The sequence below is a fragment of the Alnus glutinosa genome, chromosome 12 (genome assembly GCF_958979055.1).
Source record: "Alnus glutinosa chromosome 12, dhAlnGlut1.1, whole genome shotgun sequence".
Taxonomy (NCBI): domain Eukaryota; kingdom Viridiplantae; phylum Streptophyta; class Magnoliopsida; order Fagales; family Betulaceae; genus Alnus; species Alnus glutinosa.
Genome location: NC_084897.1, coordinates 7,148,165 through 7,164,838, shown reverse-complemented (window position 1 = coordinate 7,164,838; position 16,674 = coordinate 7,148,165). Strand labels below are relative to the sequence as shown.

At 36.5% G+C, this 16,674-nt stretch overlaps 2 protein-coding genes across 2 annotated transcripts; one reads left to right on the top strand and one right to left on the bottom strand.

The window, feature by feature from the left end:
* Positions 1-302: 302 nt before the first annotated feature.
* LOC133852021 (RAN GTPase-activating protein 1) lies at positions 303-4,964 on the top strand. Its single transcript, XM_062288683.1, has 2 exons — positions 303-496; positions 2,991-4,964. Exon 2 carries the CDS (start codon positions 3,002-3,004, stop codon positions 4,619-4,621), a length of 1,620 nt encoding a protein of 539 aa, XP_062144667.1. The 5' UTR covers positions 303-496; positions 2,991-3,001; the 3' UTR covers positions 4,622-4,964.
* Positions 4,965-6,102: 1,138 nt separating this feature from the next.
* LOC133850987 (chloroplast stem-loop binding protein of 41 kDa a, chloroplastic) lies at positions 6,103-9,074 on the bottom strand. The gene is made up of 6 exons (XM_062287270.1): positions 8,639-9,074; positions 8,393-8,514; positions 7,354-7,456; positions 7,136-7,274; positions 6,729-7,006; positions 6,103-6,358 (listed from the first exon to the last, which is right to left on the bottom strand). The coding sequence occupies exons 1-6, from the start codon at positions 9,020-9,022 to the stop codon at positions 6,176-6,178; spliced, it is 1,209 nt and encodes a 402-aa protein (XP_062143254.1). The 5' UTR covers positions 9,023-9,074; the 3' UTR covers positions 6,103-6,175.
* Positions 9,075-16,674: the final 7,600 nt, after the last annotated feature.

Sequence of the window (16,674 nt, the reverse complement as noted above, 5' to 3'; positions counted from 1 at the left end):
CCGCTTGTCCACTTCTGCCATTTATTATATCGATTTCATACGTCAACCGGTATGAAATAAGTGTGAATAGTAATATTACTTTTGTGAGTTTTGGTTGAAAGGCCATATTTTTAGGAAGACGGGCTAACAAGGGTAAGCTAAAAGTAGCAATGGGCTCAGGTCGGTCTAGTATTCAAGGCCCAACCCAATCCAATCCGGCCCACGATGGTCCAAACCACAGTATGTCAGTTTTAGCAATCATGACCAAGAATGTAAATAAGACGAAAGTTTTGGGACGTTTCGGTCATTTTGCGAGGAGAATGCGGAAAGCCTACGCTTGGCTCCCATTATTTTAAAGTTAGATTAGGTTTTCATCATTTCCCTCCAATTCCCACACTCACTCTCTTTGATTTTTTCTCTTATCACTGATTCCATTGCCATTCATTACTCTTTCGCCACATACACACTCAAAAAAGCCTCAGAAAGTTTCCCGAGAAACAAACAGGAGAACAATAAGGTGCCTTTTGCTCTTCTCTATTACTCTTTCACTTCTAGGGTTTACAGTTTCGGATGATTCTCTTTTCAGTCCGGGCGCTGCCGCGGAGTCTGTTCCTCTGTCCTCCATTTCCTTGATTGTGTATTGCTGTTTGTTTGGTTGCTTAGAATACACAGGAAAATTAAGTAGATGCTTGGGATCTTATGGAACTGGCAGGTTGGGGCTTGACTCCGCCGTTTCTAAAGCTTCGAGTTTTCTTTTCTTCTTTTCTTGCGTTTTCTTGGATGCCAAACTGAAATATTCGTGCAAAAGAAGTCGTGGATTTCCTGTGATTTGTATTCGTATGCTGTCAAATATTTTCTTTCTCGTAGGGTTTTGTGCAGTGCTTGATTACTTGAAAATTCTTGCTGTTCTCTATGTTTTTTTGTTCCTGGCCTTGTTGCTTTGGTTGGTGGGGGAGGAAGTTTTGAATTATGTTAGTAAATTTGATTTCTTATAAGGTTTCACTTTTTATTTTATTGTTAATGAATGAGCAATTTCCTATAAGGTTTCAATTTTCGTTTCTTTCTTAATACAATTTGTCCAGAACCAGACCAAGGCTTTTTTTTCTTCTTCTTCTAGATCTATGCATGTCATTTCCCCTATGATTAGTGAGGGTTCATTTTCATTAACTGGATACGTTAATTGATTTTACAACAATGTTGAATTGGAGTTCTAAGATGTTGTTTTGATTAGACATTGTGATCGATGATTCGATATGGATGCTTAGAAAATGTTCAGAGGGGAAAGGAACTTGAATTTTTATATTTCAGTATTTGGGGCATGAGAGGATAAAGATTTTTAAGTTGCACGATATGAGTTAACTTAAATGAAATAAAGTGTTAATTTTTGGAAGTCAAAACTTAACAAACATATTCTGTATGCAATTTACTTTGATGTAGGTAGTTGTGATATTGTGATCTGTGTCTTAATTTGTTTAAATCAGTAGTATCAGATTTCAGAAGAATGTAAAGGCATTCAAAAAAAAAAAACTTTACTACAAGGGACTTGTAAATCTGTTTGTTTTCTAGCGTCAATTTTCTTTGTCTGTGCAATATATACACTTTTCAGAGAATTGCATGTGATTTTAAGTTTTGGACCCTTGAGTTTGTTAAGAACCACTTCCTTTGAAATATCTGTTGATTTTCTCCTTATATGGTATTTGGATGCTATAGATGTATAAGCTCTTATCTTTAGGGCATATATCTAGACTGGTTTGATTGTGGAGGAGATAACTGATTTGATAATCTTCTAACATCTATATCAAGTACAAAGACTAGTTAATCTGGATGCTATGCCATATAAAGTACAAAGAGTTGTTAATCTGGATGGCATGGCATAGCGTTAATAATTTTCTCTCTTGCTTATTCTAAGCATTTTTCTTTTTGCGAACTCATTCTAAGAGTCCTAATAGATCCAACAGGAGCACCACCTGTAACATATGGCCTTACATGTCCAAATTTACATTGGGAGTACTCTTCTGTAGGGGCATATGAACTTTTATGGTCTGCATATAAATTATCTGGGCAGTGCAGTTTTAGCACCTTTAGTGTGCCTTCTTTTATACCTAGAAAATGGAAATATAACAGAAAAAGGAAAAGCATATGTTTGGTATTTAATATTGGATGTACTTTTGTTGATACACAAGAAAAAGTTGTTTTCACCCCACCACCTCCTTGCCATGCTTCTCTCACCACCATGGATTTCATTTCCTTTAGTGACACAAATGTTGCTTTGCTGCTTTCACCACCGTTGTACATTGGTATATGTTACAAGAACCATACATGTCATTTCCTTTACTACTACAAATTGTATCATTGGCATCAGTGCTAGCATTATAGTTGCTGCTGTTGCTGTGAACACCATGGCCAATACAGTGATAGGCACACACCACCATCATTGCCATTGCTGTAACTGCCACAGTAGCCTTTACTGCCACCAACACCATCACTATCTACACAACAATAGTGGGACGCTTAATATAGTTGATTTTTTTTTTCTTGGAATAATCACACCTTAATATAGTTGATTGTGCAAATACTTATCAAAAAAAAAAAATATAGTTGATTGTGCAATTTTGATTTTTGCTTGTTCTTTTATTTCATATCTTTGAGAACTTCACCTCAGAATGGTGTGTTTTTCATGAACACACCCTTAATGTTATATATATATACTTTTTTCGATGCTGTTATGTGCATCCTAGTAATTGATGCTTTGTCAAATGAAAATTTGAGTTTCACTTGTGTTGACGAAATTGGAGTTTGAGTTTAAATAGTTGAGAATTTTGTCAAAGGTTTTACTTGATTGCTTAAACTAGTCGGGTAATTATGCCACAGAGCCAGAAATGTTTTATGTAGGTTAAGCAATCTGTTTGGCTGTATTTATAACCTAGTTCAAATAAATGTTCTCCCCTCCCCAAGGGTATTATTATACTTTAGTTTTGTTATATGTTAATGACTTAATTACAATGTTCCAGGCTACTTTGGCATGGATTCTGCAATACAGACTTTCCAACACCGCCCATTGTCTATCAAATTATGGCCCCCTAGCCAGAGTACAAGGCTAATGCTTGTAGATCGAATGATCAAGAATCTTACGACTCCATCCATTTTCTCCAGGAAGTATGGCCTGTTGAGTAAAGAAGAGGCAGAGGAGGATGCCAAGCATATAGAAGATATTGCTTTCGCAGCTGCAAGCCAGCACTTTGAGAAGGAGCCAGATGGTGATGGGAGTTCTGCTGTGCAAATTTATGCCAAAGAATCGAGTAAGCTTATGCTGGAAGTTCTTAAAAGAGGCCCCAGAGTAAAGGACGATGGAGATATTATATCTGAGAAAGCTACTGCTGCTAATGATACAATCTTTGATATATCTGGAGGTCGCAGGGCTTTTCTTGAAGCAGAGGAGGCCGAGGAGCTTCTAAAACCACTAAGGAAACCAAACTCGTATACTAAGATTTGTTTCAGTAATAGAAGTTTTGGCTTGGATGCCGCTCGTGTTGTTGAGCCCATTCTGATATCCCTTGAGGATCAATTGACAGAAGTTGACCTATCAGATTTTATTGCAGGACGGTCGGAGGAAGATGCTCTGAAGGTCATGAACATATTCTCTTCAGCCCTGGAAGGTTGTGTTTTGAGATATCTGGACCTTTCAAACAATGCCATGGGTGAAAAGGGTGTCAGGGCATTCACATCACTCCTAAGGTCACAGAAGAATTTGGAGGAGCTTTATTTGATGAATGATGGTATCTCAGAGGAAGCTGCAAGAGCAGTTTGTGAGCTAATTCCTTCCACTGAGAAGCTTAGGGTTCTTCAGTTTCATAATAACATGACTGGAGATGAAGGTGCACTTGCTATATCTGAGATTGTGAAGCGTTCTCCAGCATTGGAGGATTTCCGGTGTTCTTCTACAAGGATAGCCTCTGAAGGGGGAGTTGCCTTAGCTGAAGCACTAGGGATTTGCAGCCATCTAAAAAAGCTTGATTTGCGTGACAACATGTTTGGCGTTGAAGCTGGAGTTGCTCTGAGTAAGGCTATACCAGTCTTTACAGATCTTACTGAGATTTATCTTAGTTACCTTAACTTGGAGGATGAGGGGGCAGAAGCCCTCGCCAATTCTCTAAAGGATTCTGCACCTTCTCTTGAAGTTCTGGAAATGGCCGGAAATGACATCACTGCCAAAGCTGCTGCTACTTTAGCAGCCTGTATAGCAGCAAAACAATTTCTCACCAAGTTAAGCTTGGGTGAGAATGAGCTGAAGGATGAAGGTGCAATTGTAATCAGCAAGGCATTGGAAGTGGGCCATGGCCAATTAAACGAAGTTGACCTGAGCGCAAATTCAATTAGAAGGGCTGGGGCAAGGGTCCTGGCACAGGCTGTTGTGCACAAACCTGGATTTAAGTTGCTAAATATCGACTCCAATTATATATCTGATGAAGGGATTGATGAGGTTAAGGATATATTTAAGAATTCCCCTCATATGCTTGGGCCTTTGGATGAGAACGACCCTGAAGGAGAAGATCTTGACGAGGAGGCTGAAGATGATAATGCTGATAGTGAGAATGAATTGGAATCACAACTCAAGAACCTTGAAATCAAGCAGGATGAATAGAGCTGTCTCATGCTTCAAGGCAGTAGCCAACTGCCATGGATTGATCTGATTTGAACTTTATCTAGACTCTTTGATTTTTGGTTTAACAAGTATGTTTCTGTAATAGCTAGTTAGTCTAGCTGCATTAGTTGGGTGCGTGTAATGGATCTATCTGTTGTAGGTTATGTTGGAGACTTCCATGATTGAGAACACCCCTTTGCCCCTAGCCTATGAATTAGTTTTTAATATTCCTGAGAAAAGTTGTATCCTTTTGGGCTGTGTGTTATGGATATCGGGATTGGACCGAATTGCGGCCAATGCTCATCCATGTTATGCTTAGTTGGATACCAAAAATATCTTAAAAGATTCCTTGGGTAAGTTAACTGTTCAAAGTAGTTTTTGTTTGCCGATTGACGGAAATCGTTAGATACACACATGGATTCTTGCTACACTAATCGTTGATTGACGTGTCAATAACTAATGAGTCACACTTGCTGACATTGTAAAATTATTGTTTTACCCTAAATAAATAAATCAAACTAGAATAAAAAAAAGGGGGGGGAGAGGCCAGGAAAGAGAAATGGGGAAAAGAGAGAAGTTATGGTGGGGAAGAAAGAGGGAGAGAGAGAGAGAGAAAAAGGGAATGAGAATGAGAGAGGAGAATTGATACTTCATTTTTATTTATTTATTTATTTTTAATTCCATCAGGTCTGTCTTATTGGAGATAGGCTAACACTTATTCATTGACTTGCCCCAAAATAATTTAGGGCAACACCTATTTATTATTACCGAAAATAATCTAGAGCAAAACTATTTATTAAATTACCAAAAACACTATTGACTTTTAAAAATTAAATAAAATATTAAACTAAAATACTAATAAACCAGTTAATTAATAAAACCTAAATAAAACTAGGTAGACTAATATTTCGTGTCTCGCTTCTTGCGTCACAGCCCCATGCAAGGTTGGGGGCAGCAAGCCGACCCTCACCAGGTGAGGGATAGTTGTGAGGGGTGACCCCCTTTTTTTTTTTTTTTGTTTTTTTGTTTTTTTGTTTTTTTGTTTTTTTTAAGTTTAGTTTTTCATTTGGGGGTTTAGCTATAATTTTACATTGACAGCATATATGAGTCATCAATTATGCCACGTGTGAATTGGAGATTAGTAGTGACATGGATCCACTTGTGCATCTAACAGTTTTAGTCAAACGGTTAATGACAGGACCATTTAGACACTTGGCTTAACTCAAGAATCTCCAGGTTACTTTTGGTACTCAAAAGGGATTAGTTTGGTACAACTGCAAATCCCAAATACCATATAAGTAATTTTCCCTAACCTTCTTCAGTAAATCTTGCTGCTATATGATGGGTGTACCCAGAAATACCATGAGCTGCCTGCATTACATTATGTTTGGCTACCTATAATCCAATCCAAAAATTCCATGCTACATTTTCTTGACTTCAAAAATTGAACACATTGATTCTTGACGCACAGTAGGAATAAATAGAGAGAGAAAAATAGGCATCTCATATATAATAGCCTTGTAAAATGGATAGATATAGTTACAGTTTGATTGATCATACAGCCACTGGTACTTTAAGCGACTCTAATATCTTATCATCTACCTCAAATTTCATGGGTTTCTTGTCTCTTCCAATCCTTACATACTCATCAAACCGCTCCTTCAAGTCTCCTGGAAGGTTTGTAGTCCCACTCCAACCCAAAATGTCTTTGGCAGCTCTTGGTTCTGCATAGAAGTGCTGCACAGTACATGAATTATGTAAGTTGTCTCACAGTTGAAGCAGAATCAGACGTAAAAGTCAGGCCCCAACATTCTAAACATTCTGTATGTTTGATCTTTCTCTGATTTTTTCAGAACTTGTTCATCATTATGGTGTTATCTAAGCCCCTAAATATGCTCTTGGAAATATCTCGAGTGACTTTTATTAATGGGTAGAGGCATGTTAGAATACAATTTAAATGATTAGGTCTACCATTTTCTATCAGTTTAAGCTTTTAGGTTAAATGGTAATTCAACATAGTATCAGAGTAGAAGTCTTGAGTTTAAACATTGCCTCCATCATTCACTCCAAACTTCAAGTAAATTGCAGGAAGAAGACGAGTTATTACCATGTTCCGGAAAGGAAAAGCCTTTTTTGCATCAATTCCAACAGCTTTTGGATCATAATGAACAATGTTGACAGGGCGACCAGCAGCTTGAGCACATAGTTTGGCCATTCCATCCAGAGTCACTGCACGGTCACTTACAGAGTTGAAAATGTTACAAGATGCAGCGTCTGGTTTCTCAACAGCTAGAGTAAGCATAGAGGACAAGTCCCTGACATGAGAGATGTTTGTGAGTTGCATTCCAGAGCCAGGGATAGGAACTGGTCTGTCCCGAACAATTCCTGCATCGAGTGAGTCAGCAAATAGGAGTTCATGTAATTTCCAAGCAATAATGTCAGGAATCTTGATCACTAAGCCAAGGGTATATGTATGAATAACTTGAAAAGTTCTTGAGGTTATTATACACTTACGATCAAAGAACCATTCCTCACAATCTTTATTGTTGCCAGATCCAATCATGTATTGTGGACGGAATATTGCCCAAACACCAAAAACCTCTGCAATGTATTTCTCTACTCCAACATGACCAGCATCAGCTTTAACCACATCCTGTTGTAGGTGAAGATTCTTATTCAATGGAGAAAATCCACGTATGCTATGGAGATTATAATATAACTACACAACTTACCCCTTCAACATGAGGAGGCTCATCAGTTGGCTTATAGATCCCAGCGCTGCTGATGAATAGAAATTGCTTGACACCAGAACTCTTGGCCCAATCTATCACAGGCCTATGTGTGAAGAATGATGTTAGAATAAATAGCTCACTGACTGCCTATAAATATAGCTTATTTTCTTTTGTTCCATTTTCGATACTATGTTTGGTTCCAATTATTTGTGCAGTCCTCCATATTATTAGTACGAATAAATGTTACTGAACTACCACCATAAACAAACTTGCCCTACTGCACAGAGGGAGTCAAAAGAGGCATAAAAAATGGGGCATTAGTGCTTATATTGCAGTAAGGTAATCTAGAGAATTAATTCCTGAAGTAAATAAATAAGATAAGTTAAAAAGATATGCAGCCATTTCTTTTACACCTGAAGTAAATAAATAAGATTATGCTTGAGTTACTCATATTATATATGCTCCTTCAAAAACTCCCGGTTCCCTGTCTTCAAAACTCTACGATGGTATAAAATTCTGTAGCTTTGCCAATGATATAGCTCAGTATAATGTCACGAGGAATGCTCCATGTGCTTCAAAATGCTTATTCTCTAACGTGGTAGTGAAAATTGCCATTATTAACCCGTTCAAAATTCAATGATGATTTTCATTGTCACATTATGAAGTAAGCATTTGAAAGTACATGCAGCACTTCTTGTATGTCATTTCCTGTCACCCCATTCAACGATCTAAGTCCTATTATCAAATTCGTATAGCATCTTAAAAATCATTTGCTTTAGCTTCAAATCATCCTCTTCTATAAACTGACTATCGTTTGTCAAAACTGGAATTCAAAATGTGAGAAGTCTAGCGTACTATATATATACTAGCTTTCTTTTAGGCCCCAAACAAACAACCATAATCACTGTCTCCTTTATTAATGCCCATTCACTTCTAGAAGGCATAGTGCCCATCAAAATATTCCAGCTTCAATTAAGTAGGATAGCTATACCATAATTATATGATTCAAGATTAATTTTCGACAATCAAAGCAACAAACCTCACAGTATCCAGGTCCTTCCCATTGTTGTCCAACACAACATCAAATGCTGCCCCTCCGACAACCTTCCCAACGTCCGCTGGGTCCCCCCACACCGTCCGGCCTCCGGCACTCACAATTTCCTGAAAAGTTTTGAGATAACACAAAAGTACGTTCCATTAATTGTAAATCAAAGAAATTCAAAATACCCATTACAAATCACCAAAAGCCCAATATAAGTGATTAATGAAAAGAGGGAATTTTAACTGAGAATCTGTTGAATGGAGGCTTCTTCATCTTGTCGGAGCCCTCTTCACCAACAGTCAATATAGTGACCTCATGGCCGGAACCCAGAAGCTCTTTTGCGAAATAGAACCCAATAACAGCATGCCCACCACTGTTAGTATTAACTATGAGCACCTTCTTCTTTTCTGCAGCACTAGCCCTGACGCTCAGGGCAGAGAGAGCAGAGCGTTTAGAACTTGTGGGGTATGTGAGAAAAGAAGGAGAAATGGAGAGCGAGGAAGAGAGAGCAGTGGAGTGAGAGAAAGAAGTGAGAGAGAGGCGTGGAATAGACGAAAGAGAAGGCGGAGATAATTTGGAGGGTGGAGAGGAGAGGAGGAGAGAGGCTGAGGTAGCAAGAGTGGCCATTGACTGTTGAATTTTGGTGTGATCAGCTTTGGTTGTATGAGAACCAGCAGTTTTTTTGGTACTAGATAAAGCTAACGGCCTCTTCGATGGGTTCAACCTTCCTTTCCCTGACAGTTAATTTCCCGGGTAACTTGGACATTTACACCATTGTACCCTAGGAAAATTGTTTTTTTCTTTTTTTCTTTTTATTTTTTATTTTTTATTTTTATTTTTATTTTTTTGGGGGGGGGGGGGAAGAGAAAAAAAGTAGCTTCTCTTAAGCCGGTTTGCTTAGGCATAAAATATTTTCTGAAATTTTATTTTATTTTATTTTTTTTTGAGTGTTTGACGTAGCGTACATCTTGAAAATATTTTCAGTTGACCAAAGAAAATAACATTCATAAGACGAAGGTTTATGCTTCGCATTTACGTAACCAGTTTTATGCCGCTCTCCCATACCCTTAAGCAGGCAATTGTGAGAGCATCCCTGATGAGGCCTACCTGCCCGAGTAAATCTTGGCTTGCTTGAACATTTGTCCGCCCAAGTGGACTCCTCAAACACCATCTCACAATTGCCTGCCTAAATTACAAATAAGGTGGGCAGAGAATTGCACTGGATCTCAAACTCACCCTCGAAGGCCTTCTATTCTCACATTATTTTCCTTTGCAACTCCTCTTCGTCGTCTCTCTCTTTCTTGCTCACTACTTCTCAAATTATATGAAAATATATGATCATTGTTAGTCAATGTGTATATTTTAATTACACATAATTTTTTGGTTATTTTTTTAGTTGTTTTATATAAATACATTTTTTTTAAGTTATATTAATATTTTTATGTGATATTTATAGGTTAATTTGATGAATGAAAGTATAAGAAATATTTTTTTTTTTGATTCCATACAAGCCAAACGTAAAAAAATATTTTTAGCGGAAATAATTTTTTTCAAAATAATTTCAGCTGAAAACATTTTACACTGAAATAACGGAGTCTTACCTACAAATGCAACATGTTTATAGCATGCAAACATGCCCAAAAAAAAATAAAATTATTTCGTCTTATCCTACAAATGCAACATGTTCATAGCATGCAAACATACCCCCTCCAAAAAAAGGGGGGGGGGGGGGGGGGGGGGGGAAGAATGTCGGCTAAAAAAACACTTCATATGCTAAGGAAAACGAGTTGAGTGGAAGATTGAACACCAAAAAAGTTTTGTTCCTCCTGCTGTATATTGAGTAGATTATATAGGTAATTTATATATTCATTACACAATATGCCTATTACATTACCCATGAGTTTTAAACTATTAAATTATTAATAACTTCTGGAAAACGTTTAGATTACTAAGGATACGTACGCATCTTTAATTTCGTGTATCTAAAATTATTCAAATTAAATTAAAATAAATATCATTTTATCAAGTTTAATAACCTATAAGAAATATATATTTTTTTTGGTAAGATAAGTAATTATGAAAACATAAGTAATTTAATAAGGGCACAATCAAAAACAGATTTGTTTGGGTCTAGATTCAACTCACCTGGGCCTAGCTTGGGGTCCCTTTGGGTCACTGGTTTAGGAGATCCAATTCAAACTCAAGGGGTCTCTGACCCGTGCAAGGACTACATGGGTTTTCAAGAGGCCTGGCCTAGACCCACTTAAGCATATCAAGAAGACTCAAGATCTAATCGAATACAAGACCTACTGTTACTATGGCCCAAGAGAGGCCCGATAGCCAAATGGAAGGCAAGCTGCTACAAAAGCCTGAAGAAGGATTCAAGAGGACATATAAGGTCTCATCTCCTCCACACTCAGGTGGGTCATTCATTTTTCTCTACATACCAAAAAGGGACTCCTTCCCTGAGAGGAGCCCCCTCACCTTTACTCTCTCAATTTTCTCCCCTTATAGCTCAGTAAAGACTTATTTGAATATCGGAGTGCCAATAGTCAAAGGACCAGCCTGCTGATAAGCCATCTTCCTCTTTTGCGAGTTCTGGAGAAGGCTCAGTCCAAACGTGCAAATGGTGGGTCTTTCTGGATCCAACACCCTTCTTTTGAAATTTCTTTTTACTAAAGATTTCCTTTAGCAATCGACAAATTTCCAACTAATTAACCGAAATTTGTGAGTAATTACTTCTATGGTTTTACCACTCTACAAATTATTTTTGGGTTCTTATAGCTATCACTAAATATGAGACCCATTATTTTTCATGTGTTCCTAGTTTTTAGGCCTGTCAAAAAATATGTGCAAAAAAGAAAAGAGGAAAGAAGAATAAACAATTATTAAGAACGTCAAGTTTCAATTTGATAGGTGATTAAATTGAAAATTGCAATATATTAAGAAACAATTATTTTATATCTTTTCTTTTATTTATATTTTGTTAACACTATATGTATATTAATTTAATATATTCTTCATTTATACTTTGGGCATCTTCCATAAAAATTCTTAGTTTCGTCCATGAGAACAAGGTCATACTTACAGAAATACAAAACATGCCATTCCAAAAAGGGAGGGAGACTAAGAGAGTTCCCTCACCAAAACAAGGTCATATCTTGGAGAAATACAAAACAAGCCATCCCAAAAAGGGAGGGAGACTAAGAGAATTCCCTCACCAAATCAACATAGCAACAATGCAAGCAATCTAGCGAATCAAGCCGAAGTACATCCTCCATGATATCCTTAGATCGTAGGAATTACCTATTTTCTTAAGAATATTCTAAACCATGAAAGGCTTTAACTTTTTCCCTCACCCAATACATGAGCTCTTGGTGAATGTATTCATTTTTCTCCAAATTACATATATAATAGCCACAAATATAAGATTATAGATAACACTAAGGATAGACTTCCCTTTAAATTTTAAGTCATCCGACACAAACTTTTCTCTCATCTCCTATAAACCCGAGACAAATTTCATTTAAAACAAACAAATGTTTAAAATTTATGATATTTTGTTAACAAAGAACACAATAAATCTCTCAGATGATGCCATAATCATGTAGTTTATTTGGTATATATTCAATCTGTCTCGAATATATACCAAGCCACAGGATCAAACATGCCTAGGGATCATACTAACATGCTAGAAAATTTTGTGCCAATCCATGGTTGGGTCTCTAGGTCAGATGCCTTCTTAGGCACTCTCTATCAAGAACATTTCATTCTATCTATTCTTGTCATTTTAGACTTGAAATAGTTTGAAGAGCTCTCTAAACGTCCAACCAAACTAGGGATTGAGCAAATGACCATCTCCAATTATAACCCTCAATGATAGCCTTAACCTTCGCTTCATTTTCTAATAGCAAAAGGATATTATCCTCTCACCAGATTTGCACATTAAGGACCGACTAATAGGATGCTAGTTTTCATACCATAAGGAAACAAATGGATGGACTATCACCAACTAGGTATTTAGCCTTCTCCTAAGCAATTTATCTCAATTTGAAGATCTTCCTCCAAACTGTTATGTGTGTAGTCTATGTTAGGCATTGGATTTGTTAGGAAGTGTTACCTATTAAGTTATTTAGTTCAGTAGTGTTTTATTGCTTTACTAGTTGTTCAGTTCATTAGTTGTATTATTAGTTTACTATTGTTGTGTGGGTAGATGCCTCATGTTTATCTTTTTATGTTTTATTTGGATATGATTAGGTTTATCTCTTTTATCTTTTTTTAGGAGTCTGTTGTCAGCAGGTTAGGTTGTTGAGTTATGAGTCAAATGGAAGTTCTATTTCATGTGTGACTCTATTTTCTATTATATTCTGTTCTTTTAAATATTGCTTTAATATTGAATAAAAGTAATCAATCAAATAAATTATCAAACCTTGTGTTTGTGAGTTCAGAGCACCTCTAATTGCTCATAGGAGGTCTGGGTTTCCTTGAAAATCTTACCATATCTATCAATCTTGTTAAGTTATCATCCTACGTTATGTAAGCAAGTAGCAAAGTGGTATTAGAGTCAACTTTCCATAACCCATAGCTTTAAGCTATGGATGATCATCATCTATATCAACGCGTTGACGATACCTTTCAAGAGATCCACGATACCTTTCAAGAGATCCAAAAAAAAAATGAAAATTTTGGATAAGGCGTTTGCTAGAATCAAGAGTTGTTTTCAGCGTGAGTGTCAACAAATAGCATAGTGTTCCTTGCAACCACCACAGATCAGCTTGCACCCCCACTACTACGTCAAAGTTTCACAACCGAAAATCCATCTGCGCCATTCAATCAGCCAACACCCACCAGTGGCCAAACTGCTGTTCTTGACCAAAACGACACAAGTCTAGCCATCCCACTGTGATGCGTCGCCACCTTGGGTTATCATTAATGCATGGAAACGACGATTGTATCATCATGGAGCCACACTAATCGTGAAGCAACTTGGGATACAAATCCATTCACCCAGCTACCACTAGGTACTGTCGTTTACACAGAGGAGATTAAATCCACTAAGTGAATGCTTGCCTAGAAAGCCAATGAAAAAGCTAAATTTCTTATTTTATCCTTGAGGATAAAGACAATGTTACGTGTATAGTCATTGTTAGGTAGTGGGTCTATTACGAAATATTATCTGTTAGTATTTTATTATTATTATTAGTTGTTATCTCCTTTGTTGCTTTAGTTATAGATGGGTGTTTAGTATTTGTATTTAGGTAGGAGTTGTTTACAGCAACATATATGAGTTATGTTTTAATTCTAAGTCTTGTGTCAGTATTTAGTGTTAGTAGGAATACATTTCTTTTGTTAGTAGTTGAGTTGTAGTCCACCTTGAAGTTTGTTCTCGTGGGACTCTTTATGGTACTCCATTGTTTCTTTAAAAAGTAAAAAGAAAAGAATAAAAGAATCCGGCTACTGGTTTGAAGATAAGTAACATATTCAAGACTCCAAGTTCAAGACATCTCTAAGCTCAAATCCACTTCTTGAGATTTCAAGATTTCTTAGACCTTGAGGACAAGGTCTATTCAAAGAGGGGTGGAGTGTTACATGTGTAGTCATTGTTAGGTATTGGGTCTATTAGGAAGTGTTATCTATTAGGTTATTCAGTTTAGTAGTGTTTTATTGCTTTACTGGTTGTTTTATTAGTTTATTATTGTTGTGTGGGTAGATGTCTCATGTTTATCTTTTTATGTTTTATTTGGATATGATTAGGTTTATCTCTTTTATCTTTTGTTAGGATTCTGTTGTCAGCAGGTTAGATTGTTAAGTTATGAGTCAAATGGAAGTTCTATTTCTTGTGGGACTCTATTTTCTATTATTCTTTTAAATACTGCTTTGTTATTGAATAAAAGTAATCAATCAAGTAAATTATCAAACCTTGTGTTTGTGAGTTCAGAGCACATCTAATTGCTCATAGGAGGTCTAGGATTCCTCGAAAATCCTACCGTATCTATCATTCTTTTAAGTTCTCATTCTACATTACATAAGCATGTAACACAAACCCATTAACAAACATCCAAAATTCTCATCTCCTAAAAGTTCTTGTTCTGAATAAGGCACATCCACACTCAGCATGACTAGATAGATTGGTCTTCATAATTACAATATTCCTGCATAAGATAGCATTCTACAAGTACAATCTTTTTGCTTTGACAATAATCTTATCCACCAAATCCTTTCACTCTGAAACCTTGAGTATGAAGGAAATAATCGGAATACTTGTGTAATGTCTTGTTCTAAACTAGGGCTAAGAAAAACCTTAATAAGGGTTTAAGGATTATTAAGGAACAAATAATGAAAGGAAATTTAGGCAAAATAGGCTTAGATGACATGTAGGGTAAATTTTGGTTTTGGACCAATCTATCGATGGTTTTAGTGATTGATCGATCTTAACCCTACCAATCGATCACCCCAATTTGAGTGATGCATTGTTGTGTCGTCAAAACCCTAGCGATTGATCATTATGGCACGAAGGCACGTCGGCATTAAGTTGAAACCCTAGCAATCAATTAGTCTTAGAGGCGATCAATTAGTGACTGGTAGAATGCAATTTGAATAAGTTCACAACTTGGAGAAACATTTGGGGGTTATTTAAGGAGTCCTAGCAACCATTTGATTGGCTATAGCTATAGAAAAGACGAGAGAGAGAGAGAGAGAGAGAGAGAGAGAGAGAGGGGGGAAGAAGAGAGGGAGGAAGAAAGGAGAGGCTTTTCTTGAGTTTTGGAGAGATTAAAGCCCCACAAGGTAAAACCTTAACCAAACTTGTATTTTCAATCTTAAGCTACTGCCTTTTTTCATAAGGTTTGCTCTGTATGTGTTATTGTGTATGTTTTTAGTGTTATGGGTAGTTGTGGGTATAAAAAATCAAGAAAATGTTTAAGCTTTATGTGAAAAAACTATACCTTTACGTCGAATCATTTTAAACGGACAAAAGAGACTAAAGATGAGTCTTAGACTCTGTAAGATGTAGGTATGGGTTTGAAACGAAGCTTTTCGTGAGATATTAATGGCGAGAGTGTAAAATTAGAAACTTTATGCTTGAGATGCAAAAAGGTTCGGACTTTAGACGTTAATCAATGCTAGGAATGAAAAATGGAGCATCTTTTTGAGTTATAGGGGCTTTAGAGGTCTTATCGAATGAAAAAAAGGGATTTTTCGAAGGTTGAAGATGATGAACAATGTATTGATCGATCATTGTTCATTGTCGATTGATCAACTGTTGTGTATTGTGTTGACTGTACAACACTAATTGATCATTACTCGGGCACCGTTCTAGGCCGTCTAGGGGTGATCAATCGGCCTTGAGGTAGAATGCCGAAAATAGCATTTTAAGGACTAGGGTTAGGGCCATAGCTAAGTGGACCTACTAATATAGTATATTTCACAGAAAAAGAAATCAAAACTTTCAAATGAGACTTTGAGGAGATATTACGACCAAGGTAAGTAAACTCACGTGAAACTCTAAAAAATTATTTTTTTGCATGCTTATTTTGATATAAAATGTATGTCTTTGTATTGTCATGAAACATTTTATGATTTAATGTTGTGAGCCTGAATTTATAGTAAAATGTACGCCTTTGTACATAAAATGTACGTCTTTGTATTTTACATTCTTATTTTTGGTCAGTGTCGTTTCCACGAACGTTCGAAGTACGACACCAACTTTCAAACATGTCGGAAAAGCACTTTATCCACCTCAGTCAATCTTATCCATTTCTCACGCCTATAAAACACTCACTACAACCTTCAAACCTTCACCCTTTGTTTATGAGTTTCAAAGGAGCCTTAAACCTAATAGGAGAGAGAATTCATAGAGAGAGAAAGTGGTTTGTTGTGTGATACTACCCTTTTTGAGGTAACTCTTGTTTTTCAATTTGTTTTGCATTATTATTATATTAACCTTATGATTTCTCAAGCATTTATTTTTGTTCTAGCATGCCATGCTTGAGTTTATGATCTATCACTTAAGAATAAATTAGTTTTTCTTTAAAAGACAAGAGTTTATTTATGATTTTCATGTTTTATCACATTGATATGTTTATACATATTTTTAAAAGGTTATTAGAAGCTTTGGTTTTGGTTTGATACGCAATGGGTAGAAGTTTTGAATCTTTCATGCATTCTGGTACCCTTTGAACGTTCGTTGAATTTGACTGAACATTCGACCCTTACTGATTGAGTGATTAAACCTTGATACCAAATGTTCGACACTGACCAGAAATGGATAATTATGTAAT

What these genes read in the sequence shown, in the direction of transcription:
- LOC133852021 (XM_062288683.1), top strand. Translation starts at nt 3,002, where the DNA reads ATGGATTCTGCAATACAGACTTTCCAACACCGCCCATTGTCTATCAAA.
- LOC133850987 (XM_062287270.1), bottom strand. Translation starts at nt 9,022, where the DNA reads ATGGCCACTCTTGCTACCTCAGCCTCTCTCCTCCTCTCCTCTCCACCC. An exon ending in TGAGGAATGGTTCTTTGATC is followed by an intron (nt 7,007 to 7,135) that starts GTAAGTGTATAA and finishes CACTCGATGCAG; the next exon opens with GAATTGTTCGGGACAGACCA. An exon ending in CTTTTCCTTTCCGGAACATG is followed by an intron (nt 6,359 to 6,728) that starts GTAATAACTCGT and finishes TGTACTGTGCAG; the next exon opens with CACTTCTATGCAGAACCAAG.